General features: G+C 31.5%; 1 protein-coding gene across 2 annotated transcripts; it reads left to right on the top strand.

Annotated features, from left to right (window-relative positions):
- Nucleotides 1–684: 684 nt before the first annotated feature.
- LOC106470140 (zinc finger protein Xfin-like) lies at nucleotides 685–17197 on the top strand. Of its 2 annotated transcripts, XM_022399549.1 has the most exons (4): nucleotides 685–723; nucleotides 2546–2725; nucleotides 8789–11225; nucleotides 11455–17197. In XM_022399549.1, exon 3 carries the CDS (start codon nucleotides 8859–8861, stop codon nucleotides 11223–11225), a length of 2367 nt encoding a protein of 788 aa, XP_022255257.1. In that variant the 5' UTR covers nucleotides 685–723; nucleotides 2546–2725; nucleotides 8789–8858; the 3' UTR covers nucleotides 11455–17197. The 2 variants fall into 2 exon arrangements, with proteins under 2 accessions (XP_022255257.1, XP_013786125.1); XM_013930671.2 differs by lacking the exon at nucleotides 2546–2725 and having other exon boundaries at nucleotides 701–723.
- Nucleotides 17198–19407: the final 2210 nt, after the last annotated feature.

The raw sequence follows: 19407 nt of genomic DNA on the forward strand, positions 1-19407 counted from the left end.
GACCAACTATATATGAATAAAGATATTTACTACGCTAGTTATGGAAAAGTGAAATATGATGATATTAATCATCCCCCTGAAAATATATTTGAATGGTCAAAATATTTTTGAGTTAATGAGAGTTTATGTGTCAACTTACTTATTTTGAGGAAATAAATGTTCATAAATTACGGTTAAAATTAGTTCAGAGGGGAGATCTTAAAATAATGGATGTTTAATGACGTATTTTAAAATACAGATAGTTTGTTTGTAGTTAAGCACAAAGCTATACAATAGGCTATTTGTTGTGTGCCCACCACGGCTGTCGAAATCCGATTTTAAGTGTTATAATAATACAAATTTACCGCTAAGCCACTGGGGGCGATACAGATAGACAGAGCATTTTCTTTAAGTTAAATATTAACGCGAATCTCCATTGTATTGCTCCCTCTAAACCAAACTATTTAAAATTCACACGATACATTTATTTCCATTTCTTTATTTCTAGATGTTTATTTAGAAATGAATAAAAGACAATTCAGTTACTTTTATCCATAAAGTTAGCTATGAAAAATGTTTAGGAATCCAAAACCAGGAATGTTCAAATATTTAAATATGAATATTTGAAATTACCAACATCTTGATTAAAAGATGTCGCTTTGTTCAGATAACCGAAACCCACAAAGCGACTAAAATTCTTTCTCTTTTTAGTAGCGTAGGAGGGAAGTTGGAGAATGTGTATCGGTTAGTATGTTGGTTTTGGTTTTCGTAACCAGTCTAAAATAAAAGCACCGAAAAATTTTGCAGTTTTCGTATTACATTTAATGATATGCAACTGTAAAAACAAATATATTATATTACTCTTTTCGTTTTTTACATAAAAGTTTAATCCCTTTTTTTAAGTTTTTAGGTTGATTTCGCAATTATTGTGCTTCAGACTAGTTTCAGTTCCAACATGGCGGCTACACTGTGATTTAAGCGTTTGGAACTATAAATATCGTTTTAATTTAAATCCTGTACAGGAGAGAGTACTTTGAGTTTGAAAATAGAAAATATACGTATTTTAGTGTTTAGCTATAATATTTAGTAGAATGTTTTTCATTAATGTTTGTTTTTATAAGATTTAAGCAATTAAAATTATACTACACTATACTATAGCCTACAGTGATAACGATATAAATATAATTTTAAATATAATATACTAATTACTGTAATAAATCTAATGCAAATTGAGGTGTCGACGTAAACTTAAGTTAAAGTGTTTTGTATGTTACAAATACAAATAACAACTACACGCTCGTAAATAATAAAATCTTAATGGTGCTAATTATTACATACCAATCGTAGTCTCCCGCCGTGTATGACTATGAGTATAACTATAAAATTCACTACAAGTATAAGTATAACTCTCTCAAGCTTTGCACATAGCCATGCATTTTGAAGAAAAATTATTTACTTTTAGAACACAAAGAAACCCACATAGAAAATAACATGTAGCTGTTGTATTTTTTATTCTTCAAAATTATGTTGTATAGCAAAAACAGTTCACAGAAAATGTGTTAAATAAAAGTTTTAAAAATAGTTTTAACATTAAAGAACAACAAGAGTCCTTTCTGGCCATTTTATCAACTAAATATGAAAAAACCAAGGCAGCCCACATCTCTCTCTGTCTATATATTATCATTGAAATATAAATCATGCTTTCCCTTAATTTAACTGAATCTACTACATCTAAAGGCAACTTGTTCCAAAGGTCAACCACTCTCTTAGAAAAATATAGGTCTTAGCCAAAGATGACTCCTACCCTACCATATTTATACTTATGTCACCTAGTCTTACCATTCTCACCATTAAATATGATAATCTTAAACACCTCAATCAGATCTCTTCCAACTCTTCTTTTTTCTAGAGAAATTTTCAGAGATCTTAACATATCCTTGTATAATAACCTTTCCATCTAAGGTATCATTCTAGTAGTCTTCCTCTGAACCCTTTCCAATAACTTAATGTCTTTTCTAACGTAAGCAGCTGAACACAGTACTCTAGATGCAGTCTAACCATTGATCTATACAGTGACATTACAACCTCTTGTATTCAATATTTCTGTAGATACAAAATAAAATACTTTTTGTCCTGCCACTAGGAATAGTATATTGCTTGGATGATGTAAGACTTATCAACCATTACACTAAGATATATGTTCTCCATAACACTGTTGAAATTATTCCCATCAAAAGTGTATTTATAATTTAAATTGTAATATTTCACAAGCATCATCTTGTATTTATTATAATCAAAAGTCATCTGCCATTTATTTGGCCAACTTGCCAAATAATCTAAATAGTCGTATAGAGCAGTAGCATCCTCTTCATAGCCAGTAACACCCAAAACTTTAATGTCATCAACAAATTTGAATAATCTATTGATCATTCCATCATCTATGTCATTGTTGTAAATCAAAATAAGGAAAATGTTCTAACACAAAGCTCTGAGATACTCTACTTGTGACACTAATCCAGTTTGACTGAATTCCATTTGTAACAACTCTTTGCTTTCTCCCATCTAGCCAATTTTCTACCTGATGAATCAACCTATCCTTTTCACCTATAGAGATAACTTTTATAACAAGCCTTTTATGTAGTACCTGGTCATATGCTTTCTGAAAATCCAGATACACCAAACCTACAACAATACCCTTATCTACGTAAGCAGTGGCCTCTTCAAAGAATTTCAGAAGATTAATAAGGCAAGATTTTCTTGTAATGAAACCATTCTGACTATCCAACAAAATTTTAAACTTTCTCAAATAACTTTGCAGAGCATCTTTTATCAGACATTCAAAAACTATTCCCATCAGTGATGTAAACTAATAAGTTTCTAATTACTTAGACAGTTTTTATCACCTCTCTTGAAAACAGAAATAAAATAAGTTAACTTCCAATCTTTTGGCACCTGCCCACTTTTCAAGAATGTACAAAAAAAATAGTAACAAGTGGCTCACATATCCAATCTTTAACTTCTTTCAAAACTCTTTGGTAAATATTATTTGTGCCAGGAGCTTTATCATTCTTTAAACTTCAAAATTTTTTCTTAACAAGCTCAAAGTTTATGTGATTATCTTGTTCATTATTGCTTTCATCTAGTAACTGTTTGGGATAAAGAGTATTTCTTAAATTTTCATGAGTAAAAACAGAAGAAAAAGTAAAATGTAGTAAACCTGCCATCCCATAATTCTCAGGTACTAACCTTTCTGTATCATCCCTCAAAGGCCCTATTCACATCTTAACATTTTCCTTTGTAAGATCTATCATTTTGAAACACTTCTGGACATGTCTAAATGGTTTCACTGATTATTTTGTGTTATTGTAGCTAATTACATTTTGGAAGACAGTTAAATATAAATTTTAATGAAAGTGTATATTGTTAAAATATAATTAATTTGGTAATATGGTAAGTGTGAAAAATAACAAAAATTGAGAAATTGATACACTCATCCACCTTTCTCTGCAACTTGTTAATTTGCAGGAGTTATGTTTATGGATTTATCAATTGTTTTTTCTTTGTGACTCATGATTTTATCAACTCAATGATTCCTCTTCTCTGTTAAGCAAGGAATTTTAAGATCTATTTAGCTGACGACAGTTATTTGATACCCTGTCAGAATTTTGTTGTTTCTAATGCATTGCATACTTTTGCAGGACATCAGAAAAAACTATCAGTAACCAAATTTTTTATTTGTTTTTGTAACTTAATACATAAAGAATTGTGGACTCAAATTAGCCAATTTTGCATGTACCAGTTGTCTTTATCCTTTTTTATCGTTTAACAAAACTTTATGAATACTAGTCTATTGATTTAAAGTTGTTAGTTTTGCATACCCTTAAAAAATGGCTTCAGTCACTAAATTATTAAATAATTATTATTTTTCTATGCCATGCAACTCCATATCTCTTTGGGACTCTTCTTTCACTTTGAATAAAATTATCTCATCTTTTCAGACTGCCCATTTGGATAAGCCTTGCTCAGCCTTTTCCCTGTTTTTTTTATCATAGCAAATGAATCTTATTGAATAAAGTTTTGTAGTGATTTATTGTCATCCAATATGACTTTTTAATCCCAGGTCTGTTTTTTATAATCATATGTTCTACTATGTTAGCCAAATGCTTTTCTCTTTTGTTTCACTTTCTGCTCATTGCTAATTTATCATCTGTTCAAAGGGATTTAGTCTTTCATTTGTGAATTCTTGCTTCTTTTACTTTTTTTATTGTTGTATCATAAGTGTTTGCTATGTTCTGAGACTCGTATCAATCAGAAAATAATTTTCACTTTTAACCCTTCCTGATGGTTACTTGGAGTTTCCTCTTGCTTATTATAACTTAGTTCAATTGTTTATTGAAACAACTTTACAGTTTTTTCTTTTATTAGTAAGAAAATGAATGTTTATCTTCAAGGTAGTAGAGTTTCTTTGGTTAGATAAAATCTTATAGTACCTTTCATGAAGTCTATATAGTTGTTAATCTTTTGATGAACTAGCTCTTGGACGCTCAGATTCTTTCAATAGAATAGTTATCATGTCATCATTTGTTTTCAAATTTCTTAAAAATTGTAAAGTCAGTGGTCAAGAAGAAGAAAAGCCATAGAAATATTAAACTATTCCATTTTTTAGCCATTAACCTCTTTGTGTTTCTGAAAATAGTAATTTTACTAAGTGTAATAAATATTATGCATATACACACTTACAAAACAATTAAAGGTAATTACAGTTTGAGTTGGTATAGAAATAACAAGGGAAGATCTCATTTTCATATATAAGCATGACACACTTCACAGTGAGGCAAATATTGTATGGACAAGGATGAAATGGTACTCAAACCATTAACTATGTATTATGATGACTACATCCAGTATCTTTGAGCTGCCACATATCCCTTACTTTACCATAATAGATTATACCAATGCCCACTGTTCTGAACTAGTTGGTACATTCTTTGAAGATGGTGAGATTGATCAACATGAATTTTTTTCTGTACTTTTTGTATGAAATTCTTTTAAGACATGCTACACAGTGACTTCAGACAAAAACAAATATGCCTTGGAAAATCTTTCAGAGGAGTGGCTGTGCATATTTGTGGACCTTATCAACACTATTTTTAGGTATGCAGCGTCTGTACCATGATGTACTTGTCTTTCATGGTAATCAAGGGAAATGTAAAGCAATCTTCAACAAATGTTCATTTGTGAACATGAGATGAGTGACCAATTCAGAGCTTGGATTAGTTACTAACAGAAAGTTAGCTTTAGACAAAAGTACCTTATAAAAAATGCTAATTTTGGAAGTGTTTGTGCAATAAACTAATCATGTTTTTCAAATGACCAACAAATATCTGGAAAAAGGACCATAAACATGACCTGTAAAAGTTACTATTGAAGTAGTTGAATTATATGATTTTGTAAATGTATGATTATCTAAGTATTGGCAAGTCAAATATGATGCAAATGAAACTGTAATTGGAGTAACTTTACATGAGTATCAGTAACTTGTTTGGTGCCATATTGTGTAGTACACAGTAGCAGATTCATATATTACAATTATTTTTATGTTTCCCTTCTGATGTGGTTGCATACAGTATTTATTATACAGCTGTACAGTGTGTGAAAATGATCCATAAATATTTAATCTCCACTATTTCTTTTATTATTAGTTACACTTGTTTTCCATTAGTTTCAAGGGAGAATAGAAAGTATTTTGCTTTAGAAAAATTAAAAAAGTATTATGAATGACAAGTGTTTAATCACTATTACAATCATTATTAAAGTTTAACTATCCTTTAATTGTTTTATGCATTGCACATAGTATGAAATTTAAGGACAGCAAGGAACCTGGTGGTCCATCTAGGCAATCCCATTCACAGAACTAAACTTATAAAAATAGGTCACGGTCAGCTCTTATCATTCAAAAATTTATCAAGCCTTCATTTAAATTTACTACTTCCAACACATCTGAATGCTACTATCTTTTTAGAAAATAAAACTGTCATAGCTGACAGTATCTCCTACCTTGCCAAAATTTATATTTATGTCCCATTGTTCTACTAATCTTGCCATTAATTAAGTACCAAAAAAAGATATGCATCAACACTGTCAATTCCTTTAACACTCTTAAACACCTCACTCAGATAACTTTTGTGTCCTATGTATCATCGTAGTAGTCCTGAATTCTTTTATAGCAATCCAATGTCCTTCCTAAGATAGGAGCCCAAGACTGAAAATAATACTCCAAGCTGACCAATACAATGAAATTATAACCTCTTGTATTCAATATTTCTGTAGATACAACCCAAAATCCTATTTGATCTATCACTAGCAACTTGGCTTAAGACTGATTGATTATTACACCAAGATATATTTTTTCCATAACACTGTTAAGATTATTCTCTTTAGAATTGTAACTCAATCTGTAATAACCCATATGAATTACCTTGCATTTATTGTAATTAAAAACATTTTGTTTGAGGCTAACATTTTTTTATTTTTTACTGTGAAAATTAATTTGCTAGTATATGAGAAACTCAATATATGAATGTAAGTTTAAATTGGTCTTTTGTAACTTTATCCAATAGGGGGAGTGATGGAAAGTTAATGAAACTAAATGGACTTAATGCTTGAGATAACTGTTTTTCAGAAAAACAAACATCACATACCTTTCACTTTCCCTACATGCCCAAAATCACAGCTGATTTTAAGGTAGATTCTTTAACTGTCCATGTTTGAATGTCAGTATTTACTAGAGCAGTGGTCCTCAACCTGTTTCGGTTTACAGACTGACAAAATCTTTGTAAAAAGCTTAAACAGTTAGAAATACATATGCATAGACTTTTAATACAATGTATAATTTACAAATATGAAGTGCACAGAATATAGATAATCATGAACAGGTCTGTAAAAACAAATTTAGGATTTTAACAGTATGAATGTTTATTTAGAAGTAATTGTACTTTCACTGGATGTTACTGTGGACCAGCAAAAGCATTGCCACTAATTGATGCTGGCCAGTGGCTGGAAATCACTGTCTACCTTTTAACATTCTCTTGTTTTGTGCTTTTCCTAATCGATCTATTCATATAAGTTTACTATATGTAAAAATAGAAAGGTCCTATGACATTATAGAGTTAAAACGGGTGCTAGAAGCAAACGAATGTGCTTTTGAATGAAATACCATATTACAAGCTATTGAGAATAAGTCTGTAATCCAAACAGTAAAAGTACTTTAAATTTGTAATCACTTGAACCATACCAACCATTGGTAAAAACATCAAACAGATTGACACAAGATCTAATCAGAACACTTGGATATGGGACATGTTATAGATGTTTTAGAAAGTATGTTCCCCACCTCCATTCTACAACTTTGAGAGGCATTAAACCTATGTGCACGGTTAAAATTCAAAATGCACATGCAATTAATTTTACAGAGTTCCATTCAACGAGGTATATTTTTGATATTAAGAGTTATTAACTAATTATTTTACACAAAATGACATTAATTTAATTGAATGACATTTTATGGTAGAGGAAGATAAATACCGATAGATGTGGATGCGGGTATGCATTTTGTAGGTTCTAGTAGTTATCTAAATGCAATATGCAAGTCTCCCGGTGGGATAGTAGTAAGTCTTTGGATTTGCAATGCTACTATCAGGGGGTTGATTCCCTTTGGTGGACACGGCAAATAGCCCAATGTGGCTTTGCTATGAGAAAACACACATGCAATATGCAAACTGTATGGTGAACAAAAGCTTGCATTCCAACTTGTCAGAGCCTAATTCAGGCTGATATTGGCCATTCAAGACATACCTATAGTACAAAACTTTATTGACATATCTGAACTTTTGTGTACAACATACTTGTACATATTACTAAAAGTTTGTATAGATATGCATGGTAAATTTGGAATTATGGTCAACATTCCTTCTCCAATAAGGGATCGGGCCATTGGATCAACACCAGTGTGTTAGCTGTTAATATTTGAGATGTTAATGTAAAATTTTGAAATTCTATTACCCCTTTATGTAAGAAAAGTTGTAACTGTTACTAATTGAGAAATCAATCTGAAATTTTAGAATTTATTGAAAATAGCTAGTGTCTTAGATTTTATTACTATTAAGGAGATAATTTATTAAGTCAGTTTCCAAAAAGCTATATATATATGTATGTATATATATATTAAGATTTAGTTTTGTAAATTTTTGCTTTAGCTTCATATTATTCTGAAAATTCAAATATAGAAGTTTATTTTTTTTTTTATAGATGTTTAGCCTAGGCTACTGAACACACAACATTTCATGAAATAGTGTTTGTTGTTAAGTAATAATAGAATTTTTAGCTTTGTGTATTTTTCTTACAGTGGGGTACTCGTGTTATATAAACTAAGCATGGCTTACATTAAGTTCTGAAATTGCGAGAAAAGTGTCAGGCTTAACAAGTGGAACCTTGAGAGGGTATTGTTCTGATGATGTTATAATAAACATATACAGATAAACTGTTTGGATGAATAACAATACTAACAGAGGAGTTTGGGTTATTATTTATGTTTGTTTTTCCCCAATTTGTGAGAGAGAGAAAGCTTATTTGTATATACATATTTGACAGTAAAAATAAGATTGGCAAATTACATATGAAACTGAGTGAGATTTAATGTAATATGTGAAAGAAATGTAAAAAAACTATTATCTTAAACATTATATGAATGTGTGTGTATGTTAAAAAAGCAGACAAGTTTCTTAAATGTGTTTTTATTATTTTTATAAAGATACTAAGAAACATTTGGTGAATGGGAAAAAACACTTAAAGTAAGTACAGCTGATACAGCAATTTATGGAATGGAGAACACTCAAAATGATACCAGACAATCACTAGAAGATGAGGATTTGGGAATTACATCATCTCGACAGTGTCCAATATTTTTCTCATGTCCTCGTTGTCTCCAAATGTTCACCTCAAAAGGTCTTCACCTACATCAGCAGAGCTGTACTAAAACTTTAACCTGTTGTATTTGCAAAGACACATTCAAGAATAAGTTAGATTTAAACAGACACACTGCTTCCAAACATAATATAGAAGATTTAGAATTATTTATTGCAACGGCAGATGCAAAGCATTCTCAGTATAAATATAATGAAGCTTTAGTAAATGAGGTTACTGTCAATTTGAAAGAAGAATACATAGAAAATTTGGAATTGTTAGGGTCAGTTACAACATTGATGCCTGAAAAAATCTTCACAGCTGAAAAGTTGGGGTTTGTTAAGCAGTCGTACAATGAAAATAGTACAATGTCAATGATTAACACCAAAAAAGAAGTTCTTAGATGTAGCTACTGTCCAGAAACATTTACAGAAGAATATGAACTTTGTGAACATGTTGCTTCTCATGATACTGAGCGTAAGGAAGAAGATGTCATTGAGTTTTTAGCTGGTAATTTAAGATGTCGTGAGCAAGGGCGGATACTTTCCAACTCAGACAGTATACAAAGAACAAAAAACATTTCTTTGAATAGTAATCTTTCTGCAGAGTATCTTAACTCAGAAAAACAGAGAGATGTGAAACCAAAAGGAAAAACTTTAGTAATTAATGATAATAGTAATGACACCTGCATTCATAAAGCTGTTGTAATTTTGTCGCAAAATGTGAAAGTTCTTGATCCAGCATCACATGAAGCTGTCACTGAACTGTACTCGCCACAAGTATTTTTGCATGTGTCTTCAACAACCAACACTCGATTCTATGTGCTTTGTGAAAACTGCAATCTTACTTTTATCAGTAGCCAAGAGTTTCTCATCAACCATTCTGTTTCCACAAAATGTGGCTTGTGTAGGAAAGTTGTTGATTGTACCAAATATACAACCCACAAAGAGGAACATGTTAGGAAACTGTACACAGGCTATTATTGTTGTCAAATATGTAGCAATATACTTGTAAATGAAACCTCATTCCTCATTCATTATCGTACGCACCTCAAAGACAATGAGTTCCTATGTTTTGATTGTGGACAGACATTTATTGAAGCTGGGGACTTAAAACATCATAAACTAGCCATACATGGTGTTCATGAACTACAACCATATCACTGTTATATCTGTTTAAAGAGGTTTTCTAGTGGGGATGCTATTGTCAATCACATGCGTTTACACACTGAAGACTTACCCTTTCAATGCCCACAATGTCATCGTGCCTTCAGTCAAATAGGAAATCTGCAACGTCATTTAAATGCTCATAGAGGACAGCGACCCCATAAGTGTAAATTTTGTGGAAAAGGTTTTACTGACCCAGCAACTTTAAGAAATCACATTCGTACCCACACTGGTGAAGCCCCTTACCTCTGTAACTTCTGCCAGAAAAGATTTGCACAGATTGGGAACCTGAAACGTCATCTTTCGAAACATATTTCTAATAGACCATTCATCTGCTCTGAGTGTGGCCAAGGTTTTGCACATGAATCAACATTGCGTAACCACTCCCGTACCCATACAGGAGAGCAACCTTTCAAGTGTCCTGTCTGTACAAGAGCCTTCTCTCAGATAGGCAATTTAAAACGACACATGGCAAAACATGCTCCAGATCAAATGTATCATTGTGGAAAATGTGGTCAGGATTTTGTGAATTCTAAAAAGTTGTTTAGTCACCATTGTGCTATCCTTCAAGAAGCTGCTTCTAATGGTATTGATGATGTTATTTTTGGAGAAACAGACTTTGAAATGATCATACCTTGGCCAAAAGATACTTCACAGACCTTGAAAACTTTTTCTAATGCTTCAGACATTGTAAAAACCCCAGACCACTCATACAGTTCAACTGATGAACTGAAACCTGGACCTCCAATGTTTTCTAAAGAGGATACAAATAACATTGATGGAGATCCTTCTAATCAGATAAGCAGAACTTGGAAGATCTTTCCTTGCCCAATTTGTGGCAAAATTTATACTTGGCCTCATGATCTGAAGATCCATTACCGAATTCACTCTGGAGAGAAACCGTACAAGTGTGGTATTTGTAGTAAACAGTTTGCTCAGAGTGGAGCTGTACGGACACATAAGTTACGGTATCATTCATGTGAAGGTGAAGACATGGAAACGCTTGAAGTTGGAGAAGCTCAGCAGGTTATTGAGGCTCCTGCTGTTTTGGTGGAATCAAGTGTTGAAGTTCCAAGTGTACAAGAGACGGTGGAAATTGGTCCTGAACAACTTAGCTAAGTAATATTCTGATAGAATTTTTAGGTATTCATATGCTAAATTTTAAGTCACTAGTTATTTGAGAATATTATTAAGCAAAGTTTTTTTCATGATCTTAGATCTGTATTAAAACAGAGTAAACAAGTAAGTTTTGAAAGAATGATAGATTATATTTTAGGTTTTTCCCAATTTTCAAAGATCTGTGTCAATTTTCTATTTTGTTTTATTGTAATAATATTTTACTGTTTAGGAACAACCTATTGCAGTGCCAATCTCAACATGGAAATATGCACAGGACTGTATTAGTAACCCGTGTTATTCAGAAATATGGAAGAATATTGTGAACAAGAGGTATACTGTGTTTGTGGATGAAAATTAGCTTGAGCTAGAATACTGGATATGGTATTTTTTGTGTGTTCCACTTTCCATAAGCATATTTGTGTATACTTCTAGCACTGTAGAAACTGACATGGTGAATTTATTTGAAATGGCAAAAGAGAACCTTCGTTTTGTTACACTCTCAGTCATAATTATGTAACAGTTAACAGCAGCTAATAAAAAAACAAACTTTTATCATAAATACAAATTTATTTACAACTGAAAAACATAATAGCCACTACTGTGAAATGTTCCCTTTAAAAAAATTTTAATACAGATGAGGGAAATTTTAAGCCACTTGCTACATTTAAGAGTAAGTAAAAATTATCATGCGTAGAAAGAAAGTTAAGTATGAAAATTGTTGATACTTTATGATTAATAAGTAGTACTAATGTGAAACCTAAGTAAGGTTTGGGGTAGACAAGGTATAAGACGATAGAGTTAGAATTTTATTTGGCTTTAATCTATAGAAGTCCTTTAAAAAAGGATTGTTCATACATCTGGTAGTTCCAGTAAAACAAAGTACAGCAGGTTTATTTAATCATTTTGAAATGTCTTTGTTATCACTGTTTCTGGACACATTTAAGTATGCAATTTGTATTAAACACCTAAAATCACTTCTACATTATAGTAAGTTAGCTACTGGTTCACAATAATATGCATAAAAAAGTTTTTTTCTGTATCAGTTGTCTAGTCCAGCCATTTGTTCTCAGGTTACAAGTGTGGCTTTTTTTCTTTTTTGATATTTGTAAAAAAAAAATTGTTACCTTATATGTGTTGCTTTTGTTAGTTTTCAGTTTTAAGTAATTTCTTGTCTCAGATCCTGCTTTTGTTTTCATATATCACAGCATTTCCAGGTTGTATATATAGTAGAGATGGCTGATATGTGTTTTAAATAAAAGTTTTTAATACCCATATTAGTCATCTCTACCATTATTTTTTTTTTTTTTTCCTTGCTCTCTCACTGATGTTGGTGAACTATCAGCTACTTTGTCAACTTTATTTACACACACGCAAGGATACAAATTCTTCTGTTGAAATTTTAAATGTGCAGCTGTTAGTCTAATTTCATGCTGTGACTTATAATTCACTTGTAATATGGAAATACATTTCTTGATTATTTTGGTTATTAACATCTGCCTTTGATATGTGGTAACCACATGATTTTTTATTCTTGTTTTTTTTACTTTCTTTGTCTTTATACCTGTCTTTTAGATAAGATATATACATATATCTTATCTTCTTAGTGTTCTGTACATGTGAACCTTAACATGACAATGTTTACAAAAATAAAACAAAAAATTATGGTACAACAACATCATAGTAATTAATTTTGGCTTTAGCTAAAAAAATAAACATGACAGACTACTACATCCGTACTTTTCAATTTTCTTGTGAATTTAAGTCTCTCTTACCCTCGTTCTCTTTCTTTTTTTCTGTGACGTCTCATTTTTCAACTATCTTTGTTATTCTTTTACTTGAATTATGACCATTCATGACATTGTTGGTAATTTCAGTTACTGATCATTTGAGTTTTTCCACATTAGTCCCTATTTTATCCTCTGTTTATTAGTATCTTTTTCTATTTACATTTTGCTAAACTGCATTATTATTTCAAATTCTTTTGACTTTTGGTAGCAAAGTATTATTTGTAATTATTAGCCGTCTTACTATTGTCAACTCTTTGTTTTATGAAGTTTGTTGTGAAGTGGTCTTCTTTGAGGTTAGCATTTCTTTCCTTTTTTAATCCATTGTTTAGTTCATTGGAGCTTTTGTTTGTTTTTCCATAACTAAATTTATATAAATGAGATTTTATTTTCCAAGCACAAAAGCTGTATGATTTTTGCAGTTTTCACTTTTTTGCTTTTTAAAAGCTTACATAGCTACAGTTATATAAATATAAAACACTGAAGTATGTAAGTCAAACTATAATTTTGTTGCTCAGTGAAAGTTTGTGCCTTACATACTCAGATAATTATTTATCATGGGACTGGTTTCATCTGATGACAGGAACAGTTTCCCTGTAATGTCATTTTTATGCACGTTAAAAATGATTTTAGGTTAATTCATGTACATTATAATTGAGATGTAACACATTTAAGAATCTCTAAAGAAATTAAATTTAATTAGACTATGAATGCATTTCACTTAATTGTAAAGAATTTTTTTCCAAGAAAATCCAACATCTCTTCTTACCCCATTGGAGGTTTTGTAGTACAAAACAGTTCTTAACTATTTTTTTCCTTGATGTTCTTCAGTTACAAACTTGTGTATTTTGATATCCTGTGGAATTTCAAATGTCTATTTTTCATGATTTCAACCTATTTTCTATTACTTTTTTTTAGTGTTATTGTTCAGAAACAATTGTTTGTTGAAAGCTGTTGGTGTGTGTGTGTGTGTTACCAATTAACTAGTTAAAAAGGAGTGAACTTGAGTAACCCAGCAATTTACAGTTCCAATACCCGGAGTTTTTGAGTTATTCTCATGCTTGAAGTTATCAGTTGTTGGTCATAGCTTCTTCAGCTCCATCTACTGGAGGAAATGAGTGGAAGCTTTATGATCAACCCTCTATCATTGGGAAATATCTAAGTTGAATAATAAAAACAATGAATACTAAGTTATTTTGCAGATCCACGCTAATTGATAACAAATGAAAAGAATAAATTGTATTGAAAGTTGACTATTACAGTGTTTCATCCTTGTAGTCAGCAGTATAGTTTTTATCCTTTGTGGTTTGTTTTACTTCTTTTTTTTTGTAAAAAAAATTATTTTACTTCTAGAGTTCACATAAAGCTGAGGTAATACATTTGGTTGTGAAATGAAATTTTTTTAGGTTACTCCCCAGTGTTTTGATAGATTTCCATGTGAGATGATCAGGAATAAACCTACCAAGTTATGCAGTTATCATGAAGTTAAATACATTGTATACATTAGGACATGCAGTAGAAAGTGTTTCATTAACTCTTGGAGGATTTAAGTAAAACATGGGGACATTCTTGTAAAGAAATGTGTTACCATTATATGATAATTTTTTCAAGTTATGTGTAGTTTCAAGAAGATTAACTATTGTGGGAGAGAAAAAATCCAGTGAAACATAATTAATTAGGTCTAAAATTGAATGAATTGTAGAGAGGAATATTCTTAATATATATATATATATATATGATTTCAAATTTAAAATGTTGCTTGCCATTTGATGATTTCATTCCAATATTAAATAACACCAGTAGGGTTGAATGAAACTCATATTCTTGTATATAATACACTGAGGAAATTAGTAACGTTTGTGTATATAATTGTACTGTTTATTTTCAATGTCTGTTACAGTAGATTTGATTTAGTTTTGTTAAATATTTATATGAATTGATGAATTAAGTTTCAAAGAGAATATTTAAAATGAAAAGTTTGTTGTCATGTACTGAATAACTAGCATAATTACAATGTATTCAATCTCTGATTCTATACAAATTGTATGATTGGTTCACTCAATTGTTTTATATATATATATATATACAGTGTAGAGATATGTACACTCTAGGTTAGGGATAAAAATTCAGGAAACTTCAGTTGTTATTATGAACTTTTAAGTATAGTTAACTGGTAATAATTTTTAAATGTTTCATTTTTTTCTTTTCAATCTTGACTAGCTATATTTTAATAACTGGGAAAACAAAGGTATCTGGAAAGCAGATTCTTTGGTATGAAGATCTTTGAAAAAATGCTTAAAATGTGTATGTGGCATTATATAATCTATAAGTACACATGTTGAAATATCACTTGTTGCATATAGAGCAAAAACATTTTTCTTTTTTGTGATTAATAACCACTGTGTAGGAATGGTTGTTTTTCATTCCTTATAGTTAATATCAATGTCTAGACATCCAAAAAATGTCTTTGTAAAATTACAAAATTTATATTGTGTTTTCACTTGAAGTGCAAGTATCGAGAATTTTTTTTTTTCAAAAATGATTAAAGTTAGTCTTAAAATGATTAAAATTAGCCTTTACACTAGCAGGATATAATCTTCCTTTCCAGCTTGTATAAATAGAATTTCAGAAAAAGAAAGAATTATTAATTCGATTTTTTTCATTAATTTATTTTTATAATCTTTCACTTTGACCCTTCCCAACACATTTTTTCTTTGTCAGTTGGAAGCTTTTTGAAATTTGCATTTCGTCTGATTCATCAAACTTTTATATTCTGTATAAGTAGTACCAGTCTTCATTTTTTACCACTTGGCAAAAGGTATTAACTAATGTATTTGATGTTGGTTCTAACTCTTATTTTTTGGTTTTAATTTTTAGTTAAAAAAATAAATTTCTAACAAAATCTTATCCCTAGATATCAAACTCGATTTTCATGGTTATTAATACATTAGTTATACTGAACGTCTAAATTACATTGTGCTATTGAAAGTCTGTTCTAGCTGTAGGTTAGCTATTAGCCAGTGGGATAAAATGGAAGTTTTGGTACAAAAGAGAAGAAAACTTATTTGCAGACCGTTCGCAACTAGAAATAATGCACTGTTAAAAAGTGAAGCCTTTTAGTTAAGTATCGTTATACCCAGAGCTCATTTTATTCCAGATTTTTTTCGTTCTTTTTTTCTCTCTTCTTGTATGTAGCTAATAACAAGCTCGTATACTTTGTTTTATTGAGAAACAGGTGAAAGTTACTACATATTAATTGTGAATTGATATTAGTCGTTGCTATGAAGGACTTGCTGGTGGAAGATGTTAGATGTAGGTTGTGTGGTGGTTTCTTGACCGCTTAACTACAATACACCTATTATAAAACGAATTGTCAGTGTTAATTGATTGATTTCAGGATAACGACGTTTAGCTTTTTATTTCCGTAAAAGTGAATGGTGTTATTGTTAACGGAAGAATTAAATGAACGTTTATGGTTTGTTTGTTACGTGACATTTTTCACTAACTGTTCATTGCACTCATTTTAAACTTTGCACTCGTCATGTTGAGCATTTACAGGCCTAAGTATTTGTACAAAATTGCTTATTTCACATATACTATAATATATATTTATAGCTTGATTTTGTAATAAAAACCGACATAGGTTCAACGTTAAACGGGTATGGTATTTTTTACAAAACTATACGTTATTTTGTTCTTGTTAACGACTTAGTTACTATCATGTTTCATTTATATATACATCTATCAGTAATTTATTGAAAGTTCTCAGGTTGGTGTTTCATATAGCCCTACACAACGTAAAATAAATGTAATGTTGTAGTGTCATGTAATATATACATATACTATCAAATATATACAGTTGATTAAGAAGATACCTATGCAATCGCAAAATGACGTATGTATGTGAAAAACACTTTATTAAATACCTAAGGGAAAAATTTAAACATGATCAAACAACTTCTTGTTACTGAAATGTTAACCACTTGCTATCTTAAACGAGAGACCACGCATGCCAGCAAGCTGTTAGAACTATCACTTATAGTGTTATTTACATATCTAACATGCAGTCTATATGTACACTACGTATCAGCAAATTACTTACAATATTTACCTGAAAATGTGGTGATTTGACGTAATGCCAATGTGTCATAATGTAGTTTTGGAAAATAAACTGAATTCAAACCCGAAGAAAACGTCTTCTAAAGTTTATTTCTTAAGTTATGTGAAATACGTACTGTAAGTGGATTGATATCATTGTAAGCATCTCGTATATGATGTGTTTGTTATACATTCATTGTAATTTATGTTTGCGTTCCGAAGATTGTAATAATATTGAGTTTAACTTGGACTTACGATTTTGCTATTTGATATCTGTTTTATTGGGACTTATAACGCTAAAAATTGGGTTCATATATTTACAGTGGGTACAGTATGGATAGCCCATTGTGCAGCTTTGTGTTTATTAAAAAAACGAAAAACATCTAGAATAAATAGTTTTTAAAAAATCGGGTGTGTATGTTATACCGTATTACCCATAATTAACGCACCAGGGGCGTTGCAAACTGAAGGGAGAGGGCGCTAATTATAGTAACTGTGCAGTGGATTATTTTTTTCATAAGTGATTTGTTGATTTCAATGCTAATGTGTGTGTGTTTGTTTTCTTTCTTTTTCAAATTAAAATTACAGGAATAAATGGATTATATGTTGGATTACTATTGCTGTCACCTAAGGTAAACTTTATAAAAAATACCGGGGGGGGGGCGTTAATTAGAGGCAATGTGGTAATTTAATTGACAAGCAGTTTAACAAAATATTGCACCTTTAATTTTTCGGAGAGTCTAGAGTCGCAGTTACCAACCACTGGGGGCCTGGTGGTTAGGGCACATGACTCGCGATCTACATGTCTCGGGTTCGAATCCTGTCACCAAATATGCTCGCCGTGGGGGCGTTATAATGTCACGTTCAATCCCACTATTCGTTTGTAAAAGAGTTGGTGGTGATGACTAGCTATCTTGTATCTAGTCCATCACGTTGAAATTAGGGACTGCTAATGCCGATAGCCCTTCAGTCGCTTTGCGTGAAATTTAATTAGCCAAACAAACACTGGGCTAGGGCCGGTTCTTGGGGTGAGCGTCGTGTGCCCCTGCACAGGGCACCCACCCCAATTTCAATAAAATAAACATAGTGATGTAACGAAATAGATAGTGGGAGGTATAACAAAATCGGTCTTGGTGGTTAGGACGCTTAACTTGCAATATGCGTGTCGCAAGTTCGAAACTCTTCAAGGAACAAATTCGCTCTATCAATCGTGAGAACGTTATAATGCGACTGTCAATTTCACTATTGCTTGGCAAAGTGTTGGCGGTGGGTAGTGTGGATTAGCTGCCATTTATTTAGTCACTCATGTTAAAATTAGGAACTGCTAACGCAGACATCTCAGGAGTAGCTTTGCGCGAAATTTAATAAAAAGGTGTAATGAAATCGCCTAGGTGGTTCAGTTCTTTGTTTGGATAAATTACGATAGTCAATCAAGAGCAAGTTTTCTCACCCACCCGTAACAAAATGTTTGTATTTTAACCTTTAATTTCGCGACTTAACCAGGCCAAAACCCTTAACATTCGGTGATAACTTTTCATAACATCAAATTCATACTAATTTTACACTTTTGATTGTAAAAAATCCAAAACCTGAAAATGATTTTCATTACAACTTCTAAGCTGGTTGAGTTATTTTGGTGGGTTTCTGGGGCCATCGTCGTTGTAACAGCAACAGAGAATATATGACCTTTTCAAGGGTTTGTTTGTTTGTAGTTAAGCGCAAAGGCTATCTGTGCTCTGTCCACCACGGGTGTTGAAACCAGGTTTCTAATGTAAGTCCACAGACATACCGGTGTGCCACTGAGGGGCTTTTGTTAGTGGAATAGATGAGCTTTATTAAAATTTGACAACAGCAATTTTTGTTTTCGAAGCAGAAGAAGCGTTTTTTTTTACTTCTATTTGTATGTTTGTGAAAACTCTCTGTCCTCTATTCCTTCATAAATTGCCCCCCAGTGGCAAAGCGTAACGTCTGCGAACTTACAGCGCGAAACCGTGTTTTGATAACCGTGGTGGGCAGAGAGCAGATAGCCCATTGTGTAGCTTTGTACTTAACTTCAAACAAAAAAAAAACCTTCATAAATTCATTTCAATGGATATCTCATCGTGGCATGGTCATATTTACGGCATTTATTTCACTTGAAGCATCTTTTCACTTACAATAGTAAGTAATAGTAATCTGATGTTTCCAGTGGTAATTTAAATATTTACGTTTCCCCTATTCAGAATTTGAACCCGATATCCCTCGCGCTACATGCAAGTGCTCTAACTAAAGGGTTAAGATACTTTAGGAAAATTTTTTCT

The sequence above is a fragment of the Limulus polyphemus genome, unplaced genomic scaffold, assembly GCF_000517525.1.
Source record: "Limulus polyphemus unplaced genomic scaffold, Limulus_polyphemus-2.1.2 Scaffold102, whole genome shotgun sequence".
NCBI classification, from domain to species: domain Eukaryota; kingdom Metazoa; phylum Arthropoda; class Merostomata; order Xiphosura; family Limulidae; genus Limulus; species Limulus polyphemus.

Bases quoted from the DNA above. Each gene is read 5' to 3' on its own strand.
- LOC106470140 (XM_022399549.1), top strand. From the start codon at position 8,859: ATGGAGAACACTCAAAATGATACCAGACAATCACTAGAAGATGAGGAT.